This window comes from Salvia hispanica, chromosome 5 (assembly GCF_023119035.1).
Source record: "Salvia hispanica cultivar TCC Black 2014 chromosome 5, UniMelb_Shisp_WGS_1.0, whole genome shotgun sequence".
In the NCBI taxonomy this organism is placed as follows: domain Eukaryota; kingdom Viridiplantae; phylum Streptophyta; class Magnoliopsida; order Lamiales; family Lamiaceae; genus Salvia; species Salvia hispanica.
In genome coordinates this window covers 8,893,520-8,921,211 of record NC_062969.1, presented here as the reverse complement: position 1 = coordinate 8,921,211, position 27,692 = coordinate 8,893,520, and the positions used below count along the sequence as shown (strand labels likewise).

The window sequence follows — 27,692 nt, the reverse complement described above, 5'->3', positions numbered from 1 at the left end:
AAGGTAGGACACACATTCCACTATCTTTTTTCACCAACTTTCCTTTACATTTCTTAATACCCGTGCCGAACTCAACCAGAACTCCTAAAGTGGGACGGAGGGAGAAATAATTATTGGAGCTTAATTTGAAAATTTCTAGGAATTTGTCTACTGATTTAGTGTGTTAAATTCGAGTGCATCTTCATCTGTGCCAGATGTAATTGCTGCTAACTGTGGGATTTATTTGATTCTATGTAGATATGGACGTCAAATATAAGAGTTACCTTGATGAATGGGAATTGGACCCGAGAGTGAAGTACGTTTTGGTTGAAAGCAGCTCATCTCGCGCATTCTCAGTAGGTCACAGAGCTGCTTTTTGCAATTTTACCTCAATCATTCTAGGAACTCGAGTCAATTCAATAATAGACACTTTTGAATATTCTTGGATCAACAAAATGTATATGGCGTATATGTTTTCACTACCTCACTGTTACACATTTTAGAAGATTATTAGTACTACTATGATATTCATGTATGGCATAAAGCCCCATAAATTGAGCAAACCCAAGGGCTAAAACCCCTACTCGAAATAAGAAGGCAAAAACAAAACACTCAAGTAAAATGACAGATTTGCCCTCGCCAGAGCCCTATATTTACACACCACCACTTTAATTCCGCATTTGGATTTGCCCTTCATTTTCACTCTTCTTCTCATCAAATTCCTTAAGCGTAGTCCTCCATTTAAAAAACGTCCCAAACAAGCCCTCCATCTCCTCGAGCGTCTTCCCCTGCGTCTCAGGGTACAAAGTGTAAAAAAACAAAAATGCCACCACCGCAACCCCACCGTAGAGGAAAAACGCCCCTCCAAACGTAATCGCGTTATGCAGGGATATAAACGTCATCGAAATCACTCCGCTGGTGACGCGATTCACTGCGACCGCTATGCTCGCACCCTGTGCCCGCAGCCTCAGAGGGAATATCTCCGAGGTGTAGACCCACGTGATGGGCCCCATCCCGATGGAGAAGAACGCCACGTAGGTTAAAACCATTGCTATGGAGAGCGCCAGGGCCCACACCACCTTCCGATCCGAGTGGTCAACAACGGTCAGCCCGATCCCGAGCGCCATGCTGGACACGATCATCCCTGCCACGCTGGACAAAAGCAGCGGCCGCCTCCCGACCTTATCCAAATAGAAGGTTGCGACCAAGATAAAGATCGTCTTGGTGAATCCGACGGCCATGGTGGCGAGCAGCTGGTCGGTGTCGGATTTAAGCCCGGCCTTCTTGAAGATGTCCGGGCCGTAGAGGACGATGGAGTCGATGCCGCTGGCCTGCTGGAAGAAGTGGATGCCGGCGCCGCAGATGAGGATGTGGCGGACGGCGGGGGTGGGGTGGAGGAGGAGCTCGCGCCAGACGCCGCTGCCGTGGCTCTTTTTGGAGACGGCCACAACGTCATCGGTGCAGTGCTCGGGGATACCGGCGGCTTCCTTGATCTCGGCGAGGCGCTGCTTGGACTCCGCGAGGGAGTCGGAAGTTTTGTCGAGGACGCGCTTTGCGTCACCGAGGCGGCCCTGCATCACAAGCCAGCGAGGGGACTCCGGCATTGCGAGGACCCCGATGGCGATGAATACGGCCGGGATGCAACCGATTCCAAGCATGAGTCGCCATCCTATGTGGGTGGGGAGCTTTGAGAAGCCGTAGTTTGAAACATAGCCGAGTAATATGCCTGTTGTGGAAAATTGGTAGTTTTACAATCCGAAAAACTCCCTCCGTCCACAAAAAATAGAGCACAATTATTCATGGAAAGTTTTCAACAAATAATAACCCTACACATCATTCCACTAACATTATTCTCACTTACTTTTTCTTCTTCTCTCTTACTTTTTTCTCTTCTCTTTTACTTTACCAATTCTACATAAAAACCCGTGGCATACACAAATTACTCTATTTTTTGTGGACGGAGGGAGTAGAACAATGTATAAGTATCTTGATACGTAATTAGTACATAAAAATAAGACCTACATTTTACGAATATTTTAAATCGAATTTCTTTTGTAAGTCTTAAAATTCACATCAAATTAAAATGAGATTTGAATAATTGAAAGATAAGAGTTAGTAATAAAAGTTTCCATTGGTAATGACTACTAAGGTATACATGAAGACGTGCACGCGTGTCTTTGCAAGATGTGGGTAGATGATTAATTGGACCCTTGAAATGCAGAATTTTCTTCGATTTAAAATATGAGGCTAGAAAATATGCCTCCTTTTCCGGATTTAATTGACTCAAAATTGGAATCTTTTGTGATATTTTTTTCGACAATGAATCATTTTTAGTGTATTTAAATTATTTAATGCATTGAGAAATATGCAATCTTGTCATCTAGTTTAGTCATCGACAGGCTGAATAAATTAGGTTTACAAAATCTTTCTAAAAGCCTAAAACAATTGTAGAAAATCAAACAAATCGTACTCCTACCTTGATTCGTTGAATATTCTTCCGTGAAATAACCGGAACTAAAATAAAATAATCTCAACTCATTGAAACTTGTCATAAACATAAATATACACGTATGATTGTTCCTAAAATTGTATAAATATCAACAAAAGTATATGTATTACATAGTACTCATCATAGACAAGATATACCAACTATTTTAAACATATATATAAATTGAATCCACTATTAATAATTAAATTGTGCTTCGGCAACTATTTTATTATAAAAAAACTGTTTAACATTGTCCGTACTCACAACAAAACCAATACGTATATTTAGAAATTGAATATTAAATATTTTCTAAAAAAAGAAATTTAACGTTCATATTTAGAAACCAATATGAAATAAACTAATCTTTAGTTCTGTAACCTTTCAAAATTCGTTTGTATGGAATAGTATATTTTTCAAATGACTGATGGATATTTTTTCCGTTAGAAGTAAATCAAAAATCTTTTTAAGCTCGTCTTTCCTAAAAGAGTTGTATACTTTTCTCTATTAGCATATTAACTAAGAGTAGTACTAATAAATAGACCAAACCCAAAACCTTATTTACTTTGTCACGTTGAAAATTTCGCTAGTGTACTCAAATTAAACCCCAAAATAGTACTAAAACAATTAGCAAAAAAAAGTAAATGAAAGAGTTACCAAAATTGATGAAGACCTCCGGGAAGGAAGAGAGGAAGCCGCGGGCGGAGGCCGGAGCGACCTCCGCCGTGTAGACGGGCGCTATCATGAGAGCATAGCCGACGCCTATGCCGGCAACGAAGCGGCCCACCATGAGGAAGCCGTAGTTGGTGGCGAATCCCATGAGCAGCGCGCCCACGAAGAAAATAGCTCCGGCAAAGACGATTGTGTAGCGGCGGCCCAGCCAGTCGGAGGTCCGGCCCGCGGCGGCGGAGCCGAGCAGCGAGTAGACATTGAGAATTCCCATGATCACCTCTTTTTGTACGTCATTCATAGGTATTTCTTTCTTTATGTAGATTATGGCTCCACTCATTACTCCTATATCTGCATGTAGCAAAATATTTTTATTAATTTTGTTTGTGAAAAAAGCAAAAAATTAAGTATTGTAGTAGATACTGCAACTAATTAATGAAGAGAATTTTTGTAAAGGAAATTGATGTACCATATCCAAGTAAGATGGAGGTCATGGAGGCCAAGAAAGCACAAGCCAAAGCATATTTGTTTCTCTTTGGTTTTATGGGTGTGGGAAGTTGGGATTCGATGGCGGCGGCACCGTTATTCTCCGGCCTCTTTTCAGCCATGAGAGTGGCGGTGTTAGATGGGGTACTTGAAATTGGAATTTTGGTGGTTAGGATAAGAGGCTTTGGTGTGAGTGGTGCATGTGGGATGGATTTATATAGAAGAGAGAGAGTGGGCAAAATAACAATTAATTAAATCAAACTTTTAAGTTTTTTTAACTATTTGAGCTCAGTTATGGCACAAGGTCAAAGATCATTATAGCCGATTGTTCACGTCATCTATCAATCCTTAATGAGATTTAGACGAGACTCTTTCTTGGACTTGTTAGACATGTTTTTTTTAAATAATTTTTTTTATTAATTTTGTGTCGATTGCGTACATTAATATATTGACTTCGACCAGTCGACTACATTTGCAGTGACTTTATTTGGGATGTTACATAATGTGATTTTGAATAAGATGAACTTTGGAGCTGTATTCTTCAATTCACTTTGTCATTTATTATAAATGTAGTAGTTTATAGTTCATCTTCACAGTGAAACTTCTAGTTTTTTAGATTAATTGAAATATGCATCTTATTATCAAATTGTGCAGACTGTGACAAAAAAAAGTGAATTGGGTGTGCTTGGATTACTCTTCCGATCACATCCAATGGCATAATAGAAGTTTTCCTATTGATTTGGCAATCTTTTTTTCCTGGTATGAAAGAAGTAGCTAGGACCAATCTCCCTCACTGTGGGAATCCCTCTTGCATTTCCTCTTATTATAGGATGAAGATGATTCACTCACCAGTCTACTCGAGCAGTAAGAGCAATTGCTAAGAAGGCATTTCTTTATTCTTTCACAACAACCATGGCATGAGATGTATAGGATTCATCTTTTTCACTCACCGTCAACAGGAAAGGACAGTGTGGCATACTATTCTATACGATGAATGTGCAGCTAGGAGAGTTCTTTACTTTCAGACTTCTGTGTTTTAGAGTTTTGCGGATACGGGTATACCCGCTACCCGCGCGGATATATCCGTTAGTCCCGATAATACCCGATATTATTAGTATTAGCTATATACAATCTTTTAATACTTTATGGAATCTAAAAGTTCTAAGAGTTTTTCAAAAATGTTTTTATATTTCAGCAAACACACATTTAAAAACTCACCAGAACTAGTTATAGAGTGTTCCCTCACTTTTATTTTCAATCTATTCAAAGCATACAATCAAAATTGATACAATAAATTTTGGTTTGCATTTAGTTTTGAATTTGGAATTTAGAAATGTGCAATTATATATTAAAATATACAAATATGAGTACATATATACTGCCATCATATTTTGATTATTTTCAGTAAGTACGAGACTAGAAATCACCATATTTGTGCATAGTTGATAGTTGGAATTTTTGCATGAAGATTGAAGAACAAATTAAAAAACAAAAATTTGAATTCACAGACAACAATCTCAAAATTCATTACTATTAAAAAAAACTCAAAGCATAAATATTACTCCCTCCGTCCTGGATAATTCGTCCCAGTTTTCCATTTTGGTCCGTCCCATATAATTTGTCTCATTTCACTTTTATCATTTTAGGTAGTGGATCTCATATTCCATTAACTCATTCCTACTCACATTTTAATATAAAACTAATATATAAAGATATGACTCACATTCCACTACCTTTTTCAACCTAGTTTTCATTACAATTCTTAAAACCTGTGCCCGGTCAAAGTGACCCGAATTATCCGGGACGGAGGGAGTAATTGGTTTCATGAACTCAACCTTTGGTTTGAAGAACTTTTTTCACGATTGAAGGGGGTCATACTCAACATCCGGGTTTCGGATTGGATACGGGTACCCGCAATGTCGGGTACGGGGTACTCGACACGGGTATCGAGTAATCCCGATATGTTGTGGGGCGGGTATTGGGACAACAAATTTTGCAGAAATCGAGTATGGATATCTGATTTGTTGGGTGCAGGTACCCGCGGATAACCCATTTCGCCACCCCTCAGTGAGTAAAAGATCACTGCAAGAAGATTATAACTCAATGTAGTAATTAATGAAAAAATGACGCGGCAAAAAGTGTAAGCAAACAAAAGTACAAAACCGTACAGAGGCCGTTCTACCATTTTTTTGGAATATAATTAAAGTTTAAAAATATAATTCTATTACTTATAAAATTATACTCAAACTCAAAGATAAGATCTTATTAGAATGCACTCGAGCCTGTATAATGAGCAAAAATGTAAAAATGAACTCTGAGTCTCTGATCATGAAAATTAAGATCAATGCTAATATATATTGTTACCAATAAACTATAAACAATTATTACTAGTATTAGATAAGTTAATGAAAAGAAATTAAAGGTTCATTGTGATGTTAACACTACAAATTAAGATGTGTGCTATAAGAAACTAGAGAACAAAAACTAGTCCCTCCGTTCCATAAGACAACTCACTCTTTCCTTTTTAGTCGTCAGTCTTACGTGAGTATGCATTTTCCGATTTTAAAAATTATTTTCTCTATAATAAAGTGAGACTCATTCTTCACTAACAATATTATAATTAATTTTTCTTTTCATTTGTCTCTTACTTTATTAATTATGGATTAAAACATGTATCCGATCAAAAGTGCATACTCTTATGGAACGATGGGAGTAACTATTTGTACTTAACCCCTAAGGTTTGTACACGTGATGTATTTTTAGGAGTTTTATTTTGAAAAATAAATTAGCTATCACTCTAGGATAGTATATCAACTAATAATCGAATGTCTATCATGTTTTGAGATTCTTTTCTATTTTAAAATTGTCAGTGTTTTAAAAATTAGATCGGATCGATCGGTTCGATCGGTTGGACCGCGAACCGGTAAGTAGTTCGGTCCGATTTGCTCATATAAACTGTCTCTACATTGAGCCGCCTTGAACCAGTGAAATCGGCCGGTTGGACCGGATGAACCGCGAACTCAGCGGCGGAACCAGCATAGGCCAGGCGGGGGCTTGCCGGCGCCGGATCCTATAACCTCGCCGTGGCCGCCCCACCCCGCTCAGAAAGTTTGAGTCTGATTTCTGGAGAACTATACGTCGTGGGAGACAGGGACGGATCTAATGTATATTTAGATGGTGCAAATGCCCCACCTCAATCTCCAATATATACACACACATATAAATTAAAATAATCTAATACTCACATATTCACATAATTTGCCCCCCTTCATTTAATAAAATAAAGATTTACTTGCCCCTCACCTAAACACCGCTTGCACTAGAAAATAGGGGAGACCTAAGGCCCAAATAAAAATATAAGTATTATAAATGTAAGCCCCAGAAATTTTCTTTTAAAAAAATAACTACTTGTGTTCCTTTTGAATACAGCCGCAATGACAGAGGCCCTCTCCCAACACCCAAATTTTTTCTCTTATTATTATATTTTTATATTTATATGTAAATATTTTTGCACCTCCTACTACAATTTCCTGGCTCTGTCCCTGGTGAGAGAAGACAGGGATAATGAATCGAGTTTTAAAATGTAAACTAGGGAATAATGATTAAGGCTATAAAAATAGACACCTAGAAAAGGTACTCCCTCATCCTTTCTAGAGCATAGCACGTTTTTCTATGTTTATAGCTATTTACTTCTTCTAAAAGAATTTAGAAATTTTGTACCCGAATATATATAAAAAAGGGTGATCAAACAATTAAATTACGAGTGCAACAAATTGAAAAATTAGTCTAATTCATAAAATGTTGATCAAATTTGACAACTTAATGCTTAGAATTTCATATAATTAAAACACTGAAATCAAGAAATTTATTAGTTTGGAACATATATTTGCTTGTACTCCTATTTATCAATCTAATGTGTTAAAATATATAATTAAATATGTTTAAATCTGCACTTTTTAAAATTAATGAGATGATCAATAGTTTAGAGACGGTAAAGTTTAATAAATCTTGCTAATTTCCAGTTAAATCTAGTTTTTTTAATATTTAGCCTAGGCTCTATATTTATATATTCAATTAGAATTGCACATATATTATGGTAGTGATTTGCAGATTTTGAAATGAGATAGCTAGGAATTTGGTTGAGTTTTGTGATGTATAATTGTGTGAATTTGAGAATTGGGATATAAACCTGTAAACACATTACATAAAAAATTAAATATTACTCTCTCCATCTTTTATAAAAGTTCACATTTATTGTCTTGGGATGTCTTTAAAAATAGATCAATTCTATTTAATGAATTTTTTTCCTCTCTAATGAGATGGGTCCAATTCTCCAGTAACAATTTTTCAATCACCTTTTTTTTATCTCTATATTACTTTATTAATTTTGCACTAAAACAAGTGCTCTTTCAAATGTTATCTGGAGTATATTTAGGGATGGAGGGAGTATTATTTTTATAAAAAAATTCAGCCCCGGCTTACTTAAATTTCTGGTTCCGCCACTGCGCGAACTGGAAACCGGTTTTCAAAAAAATGCTTAAAAACTTTGTTGTCTAGGAGGTTTGAACCCAAGACCTCTTTTCAAATTAGTAACACCACCTATACCACGCTGCCACAATACTTAGAGTGATATGACATGAACATTAACTAAATTTATATATTAAACATGATAAATTTTTATTTACACTAACTTATAATCCAAATTTAATAAATAATTATTAATTATATTATCTATAACTATATTTAGCACTCACTAAATTTTATTATTATTTATATATAATCAGTTATATATAAGGTTTAATATTTTTATATATTATTAATTGCATTTTGTTATTTATTGAATCTTAATGTATATAGTATGCATTTACATTATATATATATATATGTTATATTATTGCTTCAAACAAAACATATTCTGAAAAAAAAATGAACTTTATTTGTTTTTATCATAAAATATCAACAAAACTTCAGTATATTTAAAATATATTTTTTTATAAAAAATTAGCATAAATTTAATATTCAATATATTTTACTACTCCCTCCGTCCCAAGATAAGTGACTTGTATTCCTTTTTCGGTGTCCCACTATAAGTGACATATTTCCATTTTTAGCAAAAAGTCATCTCTCTTACTTTATTCTCCACCTACTTTATTATCTCTCCCCTCCTCTATTTTTCCCTCTCTCATACTTTACTCTCTCCACTTTAACTTATTTAAATATCATTCCTTAAATCTCGTGGCCAAAAGAAGTAGGTCACTTATCTTGGGACGGAGGGAGTACTATTCTTTGTGTAATATATTTTTATATAAGTATACATAATGTTTAAATGTGTTTTAGTGATAAATTATTAATTACATTTATCATTCATTATTTAATATATATTTTATATACTATATATAATTATATATGTTTATAATAATATTCCGTTTCTACCAATGGTTCTACCAGTGAACCGGTTGAATCAGTAAACCAGTGACGACGCCGGTTCGCCAGTCGGTCCGGTTTTAAAACATTGAAAATTGTTTTAGTGTACCTTCATTAATTAGTTACTCTGTAGAAACAATGAAAAATGAATGAAAAATGAAATGCGTGAATTTTTAAGATTTATATTGATAATTAACAACCTAAATCACGGGCAAACACATATGACGTTAATCATGAGGGCTTAAAGTGTAGCTAATTTGTTGATTCAAAACCTTATTCAATTTTTTATACTACTATTTTATATGAATTGCAAAAAACATAGTAGTACTACTTCTTAACTTATATGACGTTTCATTGATGCGTATAATACTCCATATTTAGGACAAAGAAAAGGGAAATAAAACTCGAATTTGTCCACGTATTTCAGTAGCTAGTTATTGTCACCTAATACCTCAACTACATGAAAATGTTAACGAACAATTAGATCAATCTTTTTCTTCATTCCTTTTTCTTTTTCCTACGTAGCAAAATAGATTATGTACTTTATTAGAGTGTGATATATGTCTATCCAAACATATACGATGTAATAATTAATTTTAGGTATATGTTTCCCATTGCAGTAGATCGGCCTGACCAATTTAAATTAGTTAGTATTTTAATAAATCCATTATGAGAATATATTTTTTCTCTTTTCGTAACCTTAACTTTTATTGGGATTAAAGTTTAGATTTTTATACAAATATTCATATTTATGCGTGTCTGCCAAACAAATTGACAACTAACTAAAAAAGAATAATGATGTATTTTGGCACTCACATGATAAATTTGCACTTTGATTGATTTTTAATCATATGTTTTTTTCTGTAATTTTAGACATAATAATAACGTATGAAAAACTAAACCATTGGGGAAATGGTTGAGTTTAGTGCTGAAAACGGCGTGAAATTAAGCTAAATAATGTAATTTATAATCAACATAAAATTAAGAAAAAAAAGTATTAATTTGAATGCTAATTCCATGCTGATTTTCTAATAACAACGTGACAATGATATTCTTTGGATATTATTATATCAATATATATCAAAATTCAAAAGTGTGATGCAAATTGTAATAACCAAGCAAACTGTAGTTCTATCAAAAAATGACATTAACTCAAACAAGATAAAAGAGTAATATATCAATTGCAGCCTTATAAATAGTCCTCCCCAGAGGCTCTCCTTTGCTTTTTTCATTTTGTATATTGTAGTAGTAAAATTCCTGCTTGATATATTTGAACTACAATTTGACTACGAAAGTACAAATATGCAACTAGCAAAACATGACAAATTTATGCTGCTTGACAAATAAAATATCGTTTTCAGTCACATAAATATGTTTCCAGTCTTAATTTTCTTTTGACTTGTATAAGCTTACTCAGATACTCATAATATTAAAAATTTAACACATTAAAAACTTATAAGTCACTCCTTACGTTGCATTGTTTACAACACATTTATTTTGAGTACTAGTATTGAAAAAAGTTTTAAAAGTAATTTAAATTAGTACTCCATGAGAAATATATTATTCAAAGTTGTTAAAAAGAAAACATAGCATGTTAGTATATGAGATGATTTAATTGTTATCAATGTGCCATGAAAATAAGGCGCGTGAGTATTATACCGGAAAAAAGTAAAATATGGAGTATTCATTAAATTAAAGTAATTAATGAAATCGTGAATACTTTTTATCGGAGGGCAATACTACTGATATAATTAATTTCCAATTAAACGAAATGCTGAAGCCAAAAAGTAAAAAATCTAACTAAAAAAGGGAAGCAATATATTGATGGAGGAAATTAAGATTTTGGGAATGACGTGAGTTTTAATACGAAATTGATAAAATAAGAGAGAGATTAGAAAAAAAAAGTGATTGAAATATTGTTAGTAGAGAATGAAGTTCACCCTTTAAAAGAGAAAAACTTGCCGAAGATGAAAGTTGAGTAATTTTATGAGATGTACCAAAATAGAAAAAAATGACTATTTTTTTAGACGAATGAAATAATATTTTTAAAGAGAGAGACAAAAATCATCAACTTCTATTTTTATTTTTTTTCACGAATCATTATTCGGTTTGTGATATTGTTGATCCCATTATCCAATAATATATACTTCAAGTATTTTTTTTTTCTCTCTCTCTTTTAAGTATTTTATTAACTCAGTATTAAAATATATATCATGTACAAAATCTTAATTTTGAGGATGGTAGGATTAATAACCTATTGACGAAATAAATTCGTCTCAATGAAACACTAGGTCTCAGGTTAGTAAGCTACAACTGCTACCAAAAATAGTTGAATAAATTCAATTAATTATCACTATACATTTTAAATACCATACCAAATATTGATAAGTAGTTATCAAACGGTGCTTGGTTTAGTCTCGGAGTCAATTCCACGCGGGTTTGATTTTTCAAAGTGTAATAGTAACATGTGAATTGTGAATACATTGGATAGCAACAGCTTGACTACACCCCAATTATTGAACACAAATGAGTCCACAAAATTGGGTGTCCCAATCTGATTTATGGGCCTATCATTTTTGACGTTTCAATTCCAAAATACTTGCGGAAAAGAGTTTGACACGATGCTATGTCTGAAAATTTAAAAATAATTTCATAGAATTGTGTAGGAAATCTCATTATTATGAAGACAATCCAAAAGTGAAAATAGATCATTCAGGAAGAGTACTTCATTTTGGAGGACTTTTTCTTTCAAATTAAATGGGGTCATCATTTTCGAACTGCTACTGAAGTGTTTATTTGAAAAAAGAGGTTTGAAAATAAGTTAATGTTATTAGTTATTAGGTAAATAGCTAGACATATTCAAGAGGATTATAATTGGAGTGAGCCCGATCACTTATCTCCACTTTGCTAACGAAATAGTCATTTCCCCCTTTGAATACCAAGATCCTTCGTGATTATAAGAAGTTCTTGAGATGTTTTGATGTCGAGGTTGAATGTTAATTACCAAAAATCAGCTCTAATTTCAATGCATTGCGAGCAAAGTTGGGTGGGACAAATCAAAATCTCCAAGCTACCTTTTACATATCTTGGTAATGGTATCCCTCCTCACGCAAACTCACGAAAGATCAACAACTGGAAGCAAATTATTGAGAAGAGGCGTGCTCTCTATTTTCAAAAGAAATGTCAAGCTCTTTGTTTCCTAAATCGAAAACTATCCTAAATTGAATATGAAATTTATATTACATACTAGTATATTTTTTTTATATACTCTAGTTTATTTTTTCTATGTATTTTTGGATTGTGGGGAATGTATGTGTGTATGTAGAGTATTGTGTGTTATTGAGAGTTTCCCAAATTTAAGTAATTATTTATACTTTTAAATATTTTATTTTGACAATAAAATTTAAATTGTAATATTGTGAATGAATGAAATCACAATTCAATCCCAAATTTAAATACTATATTAGTATAATACAAATAGTAAAGTTGGAATTGTAAACTACTTACTACTATAATTTATAATACCTCAAACTCTCAATTCTACGGTCACAAAGTCACCAAAATTAGTTCATAAAGTCATGAGTGCGAGTCCATCACAATCAAACCAGAATCTACACTCCATCCATCTTATCAGTTTGCTAAATTTTAAAGCATAAAACGAATATTCAGAACATAATTATTTATTTAATTACTGTAATAATGCGCCAAAACAAACCTTAATGAATTGCTACCTCATATCCCACATTAAAAGTCACATTTTGTCATTTTGATCGTCTTACAATAAAAGTTTTATTTCACTTTTAGGGCATCCGCACCACGTCTCGATGCGGGCTCTATCTCGTCTCGGAGAGACGAGACCCCATCGAGACGGCGATGCGGGATGCGTCTCGTCTCGACGAGACGAGCCATCTCGTCGCGTTTCGCGCGAGGAAGAGGCCGGTCTCGAGCTGGCGAGCCACGCGCGGGGGCCACGTGGCGCGCGCTGGCGGATGGCGTGACGCCCACTCGCCGGCCCGCGAGTGGGCGTCGGAATTATGACGTCATAAATTTATTTATTTTTTTAAAAAAATTGAAAATTCAAAAAAAATTATAATTTTTAATTATGTATTTTTATTATGTATTTTTTTTTTAATTTTTTAGGCCTTTAACTTGTAATTTTTATTTTATTTAATTATAGTATTTTTTAATTATGTATTTTTTTAATTATGTATTTTTAATTTTTAGGCCTTTAAATTGTAATTTTTATTTTATTTAATGAAGTGTGCTTTTATTAATTGAATTTGTTGGAATTAAAAATAAAAAATGAAATTGAATGAATAGTTAAGGGATGAGATGGTTAAGAGATGGAGGGATGCAGGTGTTGTCTCTTAGTTAAGAGATGGGGTGGAAAGTACAGTGGGGTCATGAATAGTGAAGAGATGAGACAGTTAAGAGACGGATAAGAGACAAGAATGCGGATGGTCTTACCATAAATGGTAAGTTGGTCTCATATTCCACTGACTCACTTTATTCACATTTAGAAACAATATAAAAAGTGAGTCTTATATTACACTAGTTTTTCCAATCCACTATTCTTTATATTTTTTAGCCCTTGTTCCCACATCAAATGCGACTCTAGGATGGAGGCAGTAAAATTTTCATCTTTAGCAATTTTATACTGTAATCATATTTTGGAGAAAGATTGAATTAATTTCAGGATAAGCAATACATAATATTTAGTTTTAATATCTAAACTTTTTGAATAAAATATTTATATAATATATACGCAAGATTATATTAATTTATTTAATTTTAGCAATACGCACAATTAGCGAGACATTGCTTTTGCCGATTTGAATTTATTTCAATAAAAGTAATCAATGCACAAAACTCCAATTATATTAGCGTAATAAATTTGAGCAAAAGAGCCATATATTTACAGACAGACAGCGGAAGTCTATGTTATATGGCTCCATTCAAATCTTCCGAATCATATTATTTCAAAAGTTGACTCTGGAGTCAATGATTTATAAAATCACACCATTTGTTATTAAATTAATCGAACATGCCATGCACGCCCAAAATAATGTACTATATATGTAGTTATTTAAACTTTTAATTTGATTCTACTTTTAAATTACAAATAAATAAAATATTACAATATTCATATCAAATTTGTAGGAGTGCACAATTGTATAAGATCGATGTACTTCTAATCAGTGTACATTTTTTGATTTTTTTTTCAGAGAACGATAAGCTTTTAGTATTTGATTTTAATGTTAAACAATTGAAGTTATTAGGGTTTGCATGCGAATCAAATTGTACATTTTTATTCCCATAACTCTACATGATTTATATAGTTTGATGCTTGCAAAAGTATATTTTATGGTGTAGGAAAAGGAATTAATGGTGAAACGAAACATGGAATGAAGCTTGGATGTCATTGAAAAAGTCGTGCAAAATGCCCAAGTTGACAGATTGCCCAAGTTGACAGACTGCCCAGTCTGCGTCATGAGTTCAGAAACCTCTCAAAATGAGGCACCCGGCCGGGTGAATTTTATGCCTAATAATTACACCCGGCCGGATACGATGTTCAGAACACGAAAATTCCAGAAAGCCCTCAAAATTGGCCACCCGACCGGGTGAATTTAATGCCCAATAATCCACCCGGCCGGGTACGAAGACGAATTAACCTCCAAATTCAATTTTCATATAGTTTGGAGGCGGTTTTGAGAGGGAGATCAGACATTCTTGGACGAGAAAAGAGAGAGGAAAAGAGAGAAAGAGAGGAGGAAGAAGAGAAGGAAGAAATTTCGGCCAACATTCCGACGATCCGTCTCCACATCCCAATTCCACTCATCGAGAGCATGATTCCTATGCTTTTTATTGCAAATTCCATCATGTGTTTAGGCTAAACTCTCTATGTTGCTCCAAGTTGTAATCTAGGTTTTGTATGGATGTTTCTACACCTTTGAACTCATGTGTTTGTTACCAACAATGTGCTTAATGTTTATACACTATGTTTTTGGCTAATAATGTAGTGTTGTTCTTTCCTTTGCTATTGTCTCTTTAATATAGTTTATGAATGTTTGATTGTTGGTATGCTATTGAATTAGAATTGTTCAGAGGATACTTTGATAGTGGATTAAGTAGGTGATCATAGTAGATGTTTATTTCTCCGGCGCTTCCGCAAGAGTTTATAAACATTGAAAATTGGTTCATAGTTATGTGTTCAGCTAATTGTGAACTACTCATCGTGTACATGTTCAGTGTATGTGATTAGGTTGATGTTTTAATCCCTTCATATGTTTCGTTATATAGGTGTAGAACAATACAAGCTTAGTGAGCAACTTGGAGTGGCGTATTTTCTCTTTTGAATAGTCTTTCTTTAGTTAACTTGTAGCTTTATTTTGTCAACATCTTTCAAAACCAAAAATCAAATTTTTATGCTACATCTTTTTAAGTTTTTAAGTTTTAAACAATTTTCTACCTCTCTGTGGATCGACACTTGAAATACTACTAACGACGCTGTAATCTTGCAGTATAGTAGTATTATTAGAGTTAATTAATTAAACTTGATATCTTGTATAAACTGAATCAGATACTCTAAAATACGCATCAGCTTGAATGACCCTTAGCTTTAAATAATTAAATCAGTACATTTATGTATATATAAATGACATAGCCATTTGTTTACGTACACCGATGACATGTATTTCAATTTTTATTTTTTTTTAATAATAGAATAAATTGTCGAAAAAAATCAAATTTAATCAATTTTGTTGACCCCATAACTTTAAAAAAATAAGTGATTATATCATAAATTCGATATTTTTTTCAATTACCATGTGACGAAAATATTTGGCGTGTCACGCGTCTGAATTTATTAATGTGGTGCATGCATGTTTAAAAAAAAAAATGTGGCTGACTATTATATTAAACGATGCTGTTTAAATAGCTGAACATTTTGTTTGTATAGTATTTTTTTTTTATCTGTTACATCATACATAATTTCTCTCAAATATGAGATCACGAAACAATCGAGAAATTTGTTAAAGTTATACTTAGCAATTCTTTTAAACATAAATTGACCAAACTTTGTGTTTTTTCGATAACATGCCTTTAATAATATTACTCATACATTATAATATTAGACAAAAGAATAGATCAAAATGGGACGACATGCATAATTTATAGTACGATTTGTATTTTTTTTATTGTTAGTCTTATAGATGATGTAAAAACCAAATAAATTTCGGGCCTTAGGCCCTTAACTCTGGAAAAAAGGCTTGGCCTCCTAACTTTCGACCTTTTCCATCTCTGAGCTCTCAGTTGTTATTTTATCCCAAAAAAAATACCTGTCACAACTGCATCAATCAATATACATTTAATATTCTAATTAACAATTAATCACCGTAATTAAGACTTAGTCATCTAATCAACCTAAATAATTCAGCACGCATTAACGCAATTCCACATTTTATAATAATGAATTATTCTTTTTTTATCTCTCATAATATATTTTGTGTGAATAATGTTTAGTTGGAGTAGTAATTAGTAGCCATGAGATTTTGTATCGACTTATTTATGTTAAGATTCTTTTCTTATGACATCTGTGAAATACTAGGATTATAACTTATCAAGTCAAAAAATATTTGATTCTTAATAATTGCATTGTATTTTCTTTAAGCGATTTTATTTGTGATATATACTTTAAGGTCGACGATGATTTGAGTACCACAATTCTTCATTCGTTTTGATTAAATTATTATCACACACAAAAATACTATATATAAATATGTGAAATAAGTACTCCACATAACTAACTACACATATATAAGTAGTTAAATGCTCTAAAATCTACAAAAACAAAAGACAAAAGAAAAAGGAAAGAGGTTACTATGCGACGTCGTTTGTGCCTCTTCCCCAAATTTCCCCCCAAATCGATCATCAATTCCCAAATCAAATAATAACCTCCTCTTCCGACGACCAGTTATCGGCACCGAGAATACACCGGCGAAGCACAAGCGTCCAAACAGAGCTCGCCGGAGACGATAAAACACCGTACAATCACGCGGCGGCGCCAAGCTTCCCGACGACGGAGGTATCCTACATGCGATTGAGAAATGGACACGTCATCATTTTAGACATGTAGGGCGGTGATGAACAAGGAATATGCCAAAAATGCTTCCATTAGACTTTTTCTTTTTCTTAATCACTTCAAAATACCATTACGTCTTCATATTAGACAACGGAATACCAATCTCTAACCAAATTTATCGATTCTCCGTTCGTTCTTTCAATATTCAACTTCCTTAATCTCGGAAATCCTTAACATTTTCAATTTTAGCGCGGAATTTTGAAAGTTTCGGTTGCCTATCACATTGGAGATTGGTTGCTGGGAAAGAGAGGAGAGCAACCACCATTTCGGCATCGGAGACCGCGTGGACGACGCGATAGCTGAATGCTGGTTGATTCTGAATTGCTTTTGGTTTCGGACCTTTGTGATATCAGCGGAGAACGGCGGTGAGTCTAGGAATCCAGCCTAATGCGATTAGTCAGAATTCAGCCTAATGCGAGTAGGCTTTGTTTTCGGTTTTGGTCATATGATTTGTTGTTGTAAGCGGATATTGATAGCCCTAGTTTGGAGTTTCAACTGGTGAATTATGTGGTGGTTGCTTTGGATTGCGGTTTTTTGAGATAGTGCTCGTGGTGTTTTCTCTGTACGGTAGTGTTTGGGTTAGGAGCCAATGCGTGGCTGATTGTCAAACTGAATCTCCAGTAGTCTCTTCTTGTATGGCTTGGAATGACTTACAGAAGAACAAAATTAGAAACGGAAATGTTATGAGATCTAAAATGAATCCCATCGCCGAATTAATGATCAGAGAAGAAATTAGTAACTAGAGAAGAAACCCCTATCATCTCACACTCTGTACTAGTAACTTGTTTTGACTTGAACATAGAATTCTGTGATGAAGTTTTTTACCTATAGGATCGCAATAATAGCATCAAATAGATTGATGTTTATGGCTTGAAATAGGCTCTCCATACCTAATTGGTCCCTTTAGCCTATGTGCATTGCAAAGCTGATACTCAATTTAGATAATTCTAAGTTCTGATGATTAGTCACTATTTGGACCAGTTGAAAAAGATAAAGCATGATATAATGTTTGTTAAAGCAAAAGTGCATGCTTGTTTTACTTGTGTTTTTTTTGGAAATATTTCAGGATCCACTTGCTAGTTTTGGTTGTGCACTAGTATCTTCTATCTTGCAAGAGAAGACCCTGAAATACTTGAACAAGTGACAAATATACAAAGAGAGAATCATGGGCTCTGATAAACAAAACCCTGGTTTATTGGAGACTCTAAAGATGGAGACAGTTAGGACTATATTCACTCACACGTATCCGTATCCGCATGAACATTCACGGCATGCTGTCATTGCTGTTTTTATAGGTTGCCTATTTTTCATATCATCAGATAACATGCACACTCTTGTTCAGAAGTTAGACAGCAATTTTAAGTGGTGGTCTATGTATGCGTGCTTGCTGGGGTTCTTCTATTTCTTTTCTTCCCCATTTATAGGAAAAACAATCAAACCAAGTTATTCAAACTTCAGCCGCTGGTATGTTTCCAATCTCAATTGATTTCATCAATTTTTATTTCTATATACTAACTCAGAAAAAAAGGTCATGAGATTAGAATAGTGGGTTCAGTAATTGAGTCTTTCACGTTTCAGGTACATAGCATGGATACTGGTGGCTGCTTTATATCATCTTCCTAGTTTTCAATCAATGGGAGTTGATATGAGGATGAATCTCTCTTTGTTTTTAACCATCTACATATCTTCCATTTTATTTCTTCTTGTATTTCACATTGTATTCATTGGCCTCTGGTATATTGGCCTTGTTGCTCGGGTGGCTGGAAGAAGACCTGCAATTCTGACAATCCTTCAAAATTGTGCTGTAAGTTCTGATAGTATACTGGAAAAGGTCAAACTTCCTTGTTACTTATTGCTGCCATTATTGTTGTGTAGGTTATAAGTGTAGCATGTTGTGTATTTTATAGCCACTGTGGCAACCGAGCTAACATTAAAGAAAAGACATTTGAAAGAAGGAATTCTGGCTGGTTTACATTGTGGAACAAGGAACAAAGGAATTCATGGCTTACAAAATTTGTTCGCATGAATGAGTTTAAAGATCAAGTTTGTAAATCATGGTTTGCTCCAGTTGGTTCCGCCAATGATTATCCATTTTTGTCAAAATGGGTCATTTATGGAGAGGTATGTTCTCTATCTGCTGCCATCAGCCACTGTTTTACATCGACATGTCAAATTATCTTATGCTTTTGTTGCACATTTTTCAGCTGACTTGTAGCGGTGGCTCGTGTGCAGAATCATCAGCTGAAATTTCACCTATATATTCATTGTGGGCCACTTTTATAGGTCTTTATATTGCAAATTATGTTGTGGAGAGATCAACGGGGTGAGGGTTAACAAGACACCATCTGCTGTACTTCAGATTTTTTTTTTTTTTCGTTTGGCTCCTATAAGTAATGCATTTTGCCTCCATTTAAGCTTATGTCAGTGTTGTGTTTACCGAACAAATCACGTTGTGTGTTGGTTAAAATAATTACATAACTCTGTTTCTTCCACTTAGCTAAGTTGGACTGCAACATTGATTGGGCAAACAATGAGTGTGGAATAGTCTTTGATTATTGATAATCTGGCCATTAGTTATTTTGTTTAGTCATTTCTCACAATTTAAGTGAATCTTTAGGTTACATGTCCCTCAGACATTGAGAAAAGTGGGTGCATTTTCTGATGTTGTCATCCTCATTTTTTAGTCTTATTCTAATTGGTGATGCTAATTTACTCCAACAGTTGGGCTCTTACTCACCCTGTATCACAAAAAGAATCCGAGAAGTTGAAGAAGAAGCAAATGAAGCCTGATTTTCTGGATATGGTTCCTTGGTACTCAGGGTACAGTTTTTAGACTCTCTCATGGTTCCACAATCCACATGGATGCTTATATTATTTGGTGGAACATCCAATCATTTTAATCTTTCTTCTGATATGGTTTAGGACGTCTGCTGATTTATTTAAGACAGTTTTTGATCTGCTGGTATCTGTTGCTGTGTTTGTTGGGCGTTTTGACATGCGTATGATGCAGGTATATTAACCATTATAATTTCCTTTTTTTTTTAGTCCCCGCTACTTTTCAAATATCTAATTTATGAAATTTCTCCTTCACACATGTTTCAAGCTTTTTCATGTATTTTTCAAATTTTTGTTTCTCATGCTCCATCCTTGTAAGGTACTTGCTTTTAATTGTCATACTTGTGTCACTACCGTATATTATCATGAAATCTGCAATATGCTATTTGATTTTAGCGTGTGATTTCATACTCTGCAATTTTCAAATATTAGGCTGCAATGAGCAAGGTTGAAGATGCAGCTAAGCAAGATGATCTTTTGTACAACCAATTCAGTGAACACAATGAGTTGTGGTTTGATTTTATGGCCGATACTGGCGACGGTGGCAATTCTTCATATAGTGTGGCACGGCTTATTGCTCAGCCTTCTCTCAGGGTTCAAAATAATGGTTCCTCGATTACTTTGCCAAGAAGTAACTTGCTCCTTATTGGGGGTGATCTTGCGTAAGATCAACGAGTTCTCTTTCTGCTATTTATTTTCTAGGACTCTAGTTAAGACTGGGACTACAGAAAGTTCTGTATATTGTAGGGTTAAATACTGAGCAGGATGTCAAATCTGGATTTCAGGTATCCTAATCCATCTGCATTTACGTATGAGAGACGCCTTTTTCGTCCCTTTGAAGATGCTCTTCAGCCTCCTCTGTGGTATAAGGAGGAGCATATAGCTGCAAATAAACCAGAATTGCCTTGTGGGATGTCATTATTGAAGGAGTATGATGGCCCTCAGTGCTTTGTTATACCTGGAAATCATGGTTGGTTTAGTTTCTGTTGGTTGCCCAGATTTGAACTAAGTGCTACTTTGGCTTCTTTATTTCAGTTTTGATCTTTTTACTGGTTAATATAGATTTGGCATGGTGTCTTCTTCTCATTTACAGATTGGTTTGATGGGCTTCAAACATTTATGCGGTATATTTGTCATAAAAGTTGGTTAGGTGGATGGTTTATGCCCCAAAAGAAAAGCTATTTTGCCCTTCAGCTTCCAAAACGATGGTGGGTCTTTGGCCTTGACCTTGCTCTCCATTCTGATATTGATGTCTACCAATTCAAGTTCTTTTCGGAACTGATTAAAAAAAAGGTATTATTTCTTAACATCGGCTTTTGTGGCAAGTGCTGCTGTTATAATGTTTATTCCTCTTGTATTTTTTTATATTTGTGATAGTGCTTTCTCATGTAAGCTAGGGGTCTGTTAGATATTTATATTCACTTATAATTAGGAATAATATCTGATAGTTAACAGAAGATACAGAGGCTCGATGTTGAACATACTAGCAAACAGTAGGGAGAAAGGCAGAAAGCTCATTTACTGACATGATCATACATGTTAACTCGTGGTTGTGGTTGGAGATCGACAAACACAATTATTTTATTTTTACAAACCTTTACTTTGGTTTGCTAATCTCATCTTCTCATAGTTAGTTACTCCTTTTAGCTCTTTTTTTACCTTGTGTTTTATTTTATTGTTAGACTTGATGTTTTAATTGTAAGTATTTGTTCACAGGTGGGGGATTGTGATTCAGTTATCATCATGACTCATGAGCCTAACTGGTTACTCGATTGGTACTGGGATGATGTCACTGGGAAGAATGTTTCACACTTGATACGAGACCATTTAAAAGGGAGGTGCAAACTACGAGTGGCCGGGGACTTGCATCATTACATGCGCCATTCTCATGTTCCCTCAGAGGAGCCCGCATATGTACATCATTTACTTGTTAATGGTTGCGGTGGAGCATTTTTGCACCCGACTCATGTTTTCAGTAATTTTGATAATTTATATGAAGCTTCTTACGAAAGCAAGGCAGCTTATCCATCTTTTGAAGACTCAAGCAGGGTAATCTGCAATTTTATGATTGATGCATCAACTTCTCAGATGCTAATTTTCTAATTATATGTTTATAATCTTGGTGCAGATTGCTCTAGGAAACATATTAAAGTTTCGGAAGAAAAATTGGCAGTTTGACTTCATAGGCGGTATTATATACTTTCTACTAGCCTTTTCCATGTTTCCACAGGTAAATATTTTCCTGGTTATTGCCACTGAATACCTTGATTCAGTAGTCAAGAAGCGAGCATCAAGTTCAAACTTTACAATTGACAGTAAGATGACTGATTGCCTTCCCCCTTTTCTAGTGTAAGCTGGATCACATCTTACAGGATGATACGTTTTCTGGTCACTTGAAGAGCTTCTTCGGATCAGTATGGGATGCTTTCATCTATATGCTTGGACACTCGTATGTATCTTTGGCTGGTGCTTTCTTTTTGTTGGTTACTGCTGTCACCTTTGTGCCTTCAAAGTTGTCCCGCAAGAGAAAATTCACAGTAGGCATTCTCCATTTTTCTGCACACCTTTCTGCCGCCTTGATTCTCATGCTGCTTTTGGAACTGGGTATTGAGACTTGCATTAGGCATAAATTGTTGGCAACTTCAGGTGAATGCCCTGTTGGGTGGGATACTATATATTTAGTACTCCATCCATCCCATAAGAATATGCACTTTTTTCCTTTTTAGTTAGTCCCACAAGAAATAACTGATGTTTTCTCGGTTTATGTCTTAAATTTTCATTTCAGGATACCATACTCTGTATGAATGGTATCGATATGTGGAAAGCGAGCATTTTCCCGACCCATCTGGCCTACGACCACGTATTGAACAATGGACACTCGGCCTTTATCCAGCATGCATTAAATATCTGATGTCGGCATTTGATATCCCTGAGGTGAATATACAGTATACAACTTTCTTCATCTTATGAGCCTTTCCCTTCCATCTTAGTTTAAATATTGTTATTCAGGTGATGGCTGTCACCAGAAACAATATCTGCAAGAACGGGATGGAGTCATTTTCTCGAGGAGGGGCCGCAATATATTATGCTTCAGTTTTCCTTTACTACTGGGTCTTCTCAACTCCCATCGTTTCATTGATTTTTGGAAGCTACCTATATATCTGCATCAATTGGCTTCACATACACTTTGACGAGGCTTTCTCTTCACTCCGCATTGCTAACTACAAGTCATTTACTCGGTTCCATATTAACTTAAAAGGCGATCTTGAAGTTTTCACACTTGCTGTGGATAAGGTGAGAAACAATGGTCCATTTTTCTTCTTTCGTTGCCATCGTTGTGTGCTAAGGTTGACCCCATATGTGTAATTTGAAGGTGCCGAAAGAGTGGAAGCTGGATCCTAGTTGGGAAGGTGAATCGAAACAACAACCTGACCTTAGTCACCACCAAAGGAAATTTCCCAGCAAATGGAGATCGCGTTCTTCTCAGCACGATCCTGTCAACACTGTAAAGATCGTCGATCATTTTGTTGTTGAACAAACAATAAAACCCGAATTTGAGGCAGTTAATGGATCAGTATCTCATTGATCATTGTTTTGTAACACTAATGTAAGTTTTGCTATGGAATTCAGAAAGCTGTAGTAGTGGTATAAAAAGAAGTAAAAAGGAAGAAGTGAAATCAAGGTATAGATGAAGGAGATGAGTAGTTCTAAAACGCAGTGAATATGCGATGATTAACCCCATGCTGTAATATGCAGATCTAGTTGCTGCATTTGCATGTACAGTTTTACGATTAACTAAATCTATTTCAACTATCTAGTTATTTTTGCAACACAAGATTACATATTTTGTTTCAATACTTTCATGTTTCTTGGATCAAAAAATTTCCAACTCAAAAAGTATTCTCGTGTTTGTACATAATACATCAGCTTGTAAAAGATTGTAACCAACTCTTCGAGCAATAATAGTTTATTTTTGCATACTATTATAGTTTGATGGGTTTATTTATTTAATACTGCAAAAAAAAATTATTTTGCACAAAAATTCACACCACAACTAATTTTTCGTAAAATTCATCTCTTACGCATAAATATTTACATCAATGATCGAATAAGTGAACTTCGATAATGTACAAATATGTCATATACTCCAATGAAATCAGTACTAATTAAACTCTAATCGAGAGAAGGATTCAATTCAATCCTCACCGCATTTCTTCGACCTCAAAAATAAATAAAATTGCATCAAAATTAGAGCTATCTATTTCCAGCAACATGAGCAAAAAGACTTATATGCCCTTACCGGCTAGAGGTAGTCAATCAAAAGTCCATAGACCATAACCCTGCCTCCCTTCTCTCACGCCCTTGCATTCTGATCATTTTTCTTTCAGATTATTATTTGAATAATTTCAAATTTCAAATTGCAAATTGCAAACGAGAGAGGTTCCCTGTCAGAGCTGGGTATTGAAATTGCGTGAGCACGCTAGTTTGTATCGCTGTGTGTTTCCTGCGGAGATTGACTAATAGGAATTTTGTGAAGAATTAAGGATGAATTTCCTTGGATCCAGCATCTCCTCCGACGTATAATTCTCTTCATATCTGTTGACCTTCGCCTTTTATTCGGAATCGGAATTTATTTTATTGAGTTTTTAGGTCATGAATCATTATCCATTATCCAAATTTTGAAGAGCTTATACTTAGCGAGGAATTCCTAGATGTAAATCTGTCGATTTCTGTTTATTTTATTCTCTGCTTGTTTGAATCATGTAAATCTGTCGATTTCTGTTTATTTTATGCGATTGTGGTAACGATGATTGATTATTACATCGACATGGTCATTCATGGAATCTAGGCAAAGTAAATACGGGTAGGATTTATCTCCATGCGCATGTGTTTGTATGCTGCATTGTTATTTGTTAGCTAAAACCTGCATTTGAGCTTATGGAAATAATATACTTATTTGCTTCGTACTAATGCAGGTGGGGCTGCGATTACTTCTCTGTCCCCTTGGTTCCAATATTGTAGTTCGTACAGCATGGTGAGTTTTGAATTATATTCTCAAATGAGTATCGATTATGTGCCAATAGGCATAATGAGATTTGTATTACTTAACCAGAGGGTTTTAACTTCTGGCAGTTTCTAACACAGCTGTTGTATATTTGAAGGAGATTCTGTATCTTCTGCATATAACCATCACTGAAGCTAATAAATATTGCAGCATTTTCACTTTTGAGTCATGTCGTCCATGAATAGAATATGAATGCCGATAGCTTGCTGACAATCTGCATGTTTCTTTCAGCTGCTCTGTGGGGGTTGTCTTACCTGTTTATTCTACATTCAAGGCCATTGAGTCGAAGGATCAAGATGACCAACATAAATGGCTTGTATACTGGGCTGGTAAGTGAGGCGATATGGCTAACTTGATTCTTAATGTCTATTATGGTCGAAAACTTTTGTTCTCCAATATGTTAAACTGTGATCTTTTTAATATGCATACTAGTGGCCGTTAATTGAATGACCTTTTAATTTGACATAACTTTCTCTTGTGCTTTTATTGATGGTACCCGATAAAATGGAATCTAAAGAATGCTTTCTGTATGCGTTTGTTACTTCTGCGAAGTTACAGGAAATTTCAGTCTGTTAGAGTTCACTGTTACTTTTATTTCATTCTGATAGTGGTAAATGGTTGCAGCATATGGATCCTTCACTGTTGCTGAGACCTTCACTGATAAGCTTCTCTATTGGTACTATTTTGAAGAAAATCTCCTTCCCACCTCCCCAGAAGAGACAAAAAATTCAATTTACTGTCTGCTGGTTTTTCAGGGTTGATTTGTAGTAGCTTTTAATAACACCAGCGGTATTGGTTTTTGTGTTGTTTTATCAGGTGTCCTTTCTACTACCATTTAAAGTTTGCATTTCTTGTCTGGCTTCAACTGCCATCTGTTGAGGTAGGGTTGAGCAAAATAAATCCAGTTCTGTTTGGTTTTGTTAAGGTTTTTCTATATCTTGAAGTGTTTTTGTTTTTCGTAAATGACTTATTTTATTTTTGATATATATCACTTGCAGTTTTTGTGTTTGATGCATGTGTCTAGTATCAAATTTTTTATCTGGTGAAGAGAAGCTTCAGTTTGCCTATGGATAAGCAAAACTGACTAATTATGTTTGCCTTCTAATGATGTTTCAGACTGGATTGTTTTCTGCAGTGGGCATTGAAACTTTCATTATACAGTGCTGTTGTCATAGGCGGTTTAGTTTTTGGTCAATATCATATCCTTCTTATGTACATCTATGTTTCAATAGCAACGGTAGCGGATCTTTATCTGCATTTTGTTGCTTTTGGTGATGGTTTTTATAAATTACTGATGACCAATTGAACAACATCAAACTTTGTTTGGTATATACAAATTTGGAAAAAAAACTGATAATGTGATAAAATATCAACCTCTTCATATACACTATCTAATTAAGTTCATTTTAGGTACCTAGATGCTAGAGCCTAGGATGATGCATCTTGGTGATAATTTATGAATGTTTATATGCTCTAATGTCCTATTATGGTAGGGGGCACGTGTGTTGTATACGAATTATCTGCGGGCTTTCCTCCAGAAACATCAGGCCAGGCTTGATCAAATTGTGATTTTCTTTCGTAGTGAAATGGTAACGGCCTTCTCCAGCAACTTCTAGCAGAAAAGATATTGAGCTTGGGTATTAATACGTATTATGTTAATATGTTCCTTCAGGTGAAATTTGCGAGTAAACATGAAGCGGAAATTCAGGTTACGAGGTCAATCCTCACAAAGATTTTGTTGTCAGGTGCTTGTTTTCTGTTACAACTGGACAAGCAGAAACTACTTTTGTTACTTTTTTTTTTTTTATCTATCAAAAGCATGATCTTGATTAGCATGTGATGTTCTAAACACTATATCTTATTAACTGAGTCTCTTATTTTATAGCTAATCAAATGGTTAAAGAAATACTGCACCCTACGCAAAGGCAAATCGGAGGTCCTACTCCTAGCCAACGTGGGGAGACTCCAGATGTAGATTTGGATTCGGATTCGGATTCTGAAGTTGAGGGCTGACAAATAAGTTGCAGTTTGTAGCAGTTTGTTTAGCCTATAACTTCAATCGCTTTTAGAATATGAGCTCCTACTTTGTTTTAGTATTTAGCCTAGTCTCGAGTATCGATGTCTAACATTTAGCTAGTGTTTGTGGAATTTTTGCTATATTGAACCACTCTTCACATGGTTGTATATATATATATGATATATCTATATCTATCTATCTATCTATCAGTGATGGCACATTCTTATTTATTTGTGTGAATAGGAATTAAGATTATGTGCCGTTGCTGTATTAATTACAGTAAAAGTACTTTGTCACATTATTGATATGTATTTTCAGTTTCTTATGTTTGCAAATTAGTGCTTGCTTGGTCTAGCTTGTGATGGTATGTGTCTTCAATAAATTGCATATTCATTTCTCATTTAAGACGACCAACATTATCTGTGGACTGTGCTCATTAATTGTTTATCTTTTTGTCACACTATATATGGTTTGGCAATAAATATTTTTTGTAAACGAAGCTTTTATGTCAATGTTCGCTGAAATCAAAATGGACTCCCCCTGCTTCCAAGTTTGAATACAAATGAGATGCAAAAGCTCCTAGTGTCCAAAT

At 34.6% G+C, this 27,692-nt stretch overlaps 3 protein-coding genes across 4 annotated transcripts; 2 read left to right on the top strand and 1 right to left on the bottom strand.

The window, feature by feature from the left end:
* Positions 1-394: 394 nt before the first annotated feature.
* LOC125188739 (polyol transporter 5-like) lies at positions 395-3,822 on the bottom strand. Its single transcript, XM_048085765.1, has 3 exons — positions 3,603-3,822; positions 3,122-3,484; positions 395-1,705 (listed from the first exon to the last, which is right to left on the bottom strand). The coding sequence occupies exons 1-3, from the start codon at positions 3,739-3,741 to the stop codon at positions 648-650; spliced, it is 1,560 nt and encodes a 519-aa protein (XP_047941722.1). The 5' UTR covers positions 3,742-3,822; the 3' UTR covers positions 395-647.
* Positions 3,823-16,895: 13,073 nt separating this feature from the next.
* Positions 16,896-23,850, top strand: LOC125190257. Of its 2 annotated transcripts, XM_048087511.1 has the most exons (17): positions 16,896-17,126; positions 17,373-17,548; positions 18,250-18,647; positions 18,762-18,987; positions 19,059-19,304; positions 19,388-19,506; positions 19,905-20,003; positions 20,106-20,193; positions 20,451-20,680; positions 20,804-20,988; positions 21,112-21,311; positions 21,735-22,067; positions 22,147-22,248; positions 22,367-22,664; positions 22,804-22,952; positions 23,028-23,312; positions 23,392-23,850. In XM_048087511.1, exons 3-17 carry the CDS (start codon positions 18,349-18,351, stop codon positions 23,602-23,604), a joined length of 3,072 nt encoding a protein of 1,023 aa, XP_047943468.1. In that variant the 5' UTR covers positions 16,896-17,126; positions 17,373-17,548; positions 18,250-18,348; the 3' UTR covers positions 23,605-23,850. The 2 variants fall into 2 exon arrangements, with proteins under 2 accessions (XP_047943468.1, XP_047943467.1); XM_048087510.1 differs by having other exon boundaries at positions 16,896-17,548.
* Positions 23,851-24,351: 501 nt separating this feature from the next.
* LOC125187139 (HVA22-like protein k) lies at positions 24,352-27,288 on the top strand. The gene is made up of 8 exons (XM_048083670.1): positions 24,352-24,596; positions 24,995-25,053; positions 25,315-25,412; positions 25,708-25,759; positions 25,900-25,963; positions 26,577-26,672; positions 26,756-26,828; positions 26,969-27,288. The coding sequence occupies exons 1-8, from the start codon at positions 24,564-24,566 to the stop codon at positions 27,094-27,096; spliced, it is 603 nt and encodes a 200-aa protein (XP_047939627.1). The 5' UTR covers positions 24,352-24,563; the 3' UTR covers positions 27,097-27,288.
* The last annotated feature ends 404 nt before the right edge of the window (positions 27,289-27,692 follow it).

Coding starts and splice junctions, on each gene's coding strand:
- LOC125188739 (XM_048085765.1), bottom strand. CDS start 3,741: ATGGCTGAAAAGAGGCCGGAGAATAACGGTGCCGCCGCCATCGAATCC. Junction 3,485..3,602: donor CTCCATCTTACTTGGATATG/GTACATCAATTT, acceptor TGCTACATGCAG/ATATAGGAGTAATGAGTGGA. Junction 1,706..3,121: donor GGAGGTCTTCATCAATTTTG/GTAACTCTTTCA, acceptor TTTCCACAACAG/GCATATTACTCGGCTATGTT.
- LOC125190257 (XM_048087511.1), top strand. CDS start 18,349: ATGGGCTCTGATAAACAAAACCCTGGTTTATTGGAGACTCTAAAGATG. Junction 18,648..18,761: donor TATTCAAACTTCAGCCGCTG/GTATGTTTCCAA, acceptor TTCACGTTTCAG/GTACATAGCATGGATACTGG. Junction 22,068..22,146: donor CTTTTGAAGACTCAAGCAGG/GTAATCTGCAAT, acceptor ATCTTGGTGCAG/ATTGCTCTAGGAAACATATT.
- LOC125187139 (XM_048083670.1), top strand. CDS start 24,564: ATGAATTTCCTTGGATCCAGCATCTCCTCCGAC. Junction 25,413..25,707: donor ATGGCTTGTATACTGGGCTG/GTAAGTGAGGCG, acceptor AAATGGTTGCAG/CATATGGATCCTTCACTGTT. Junction 26,829..26,968: donor CACAAAGATTTTGTTGTCAG/GTGCTTGTTTTC, acceptor CTTATTTTATAG/CTAATCAAATGGTTAAAGAA.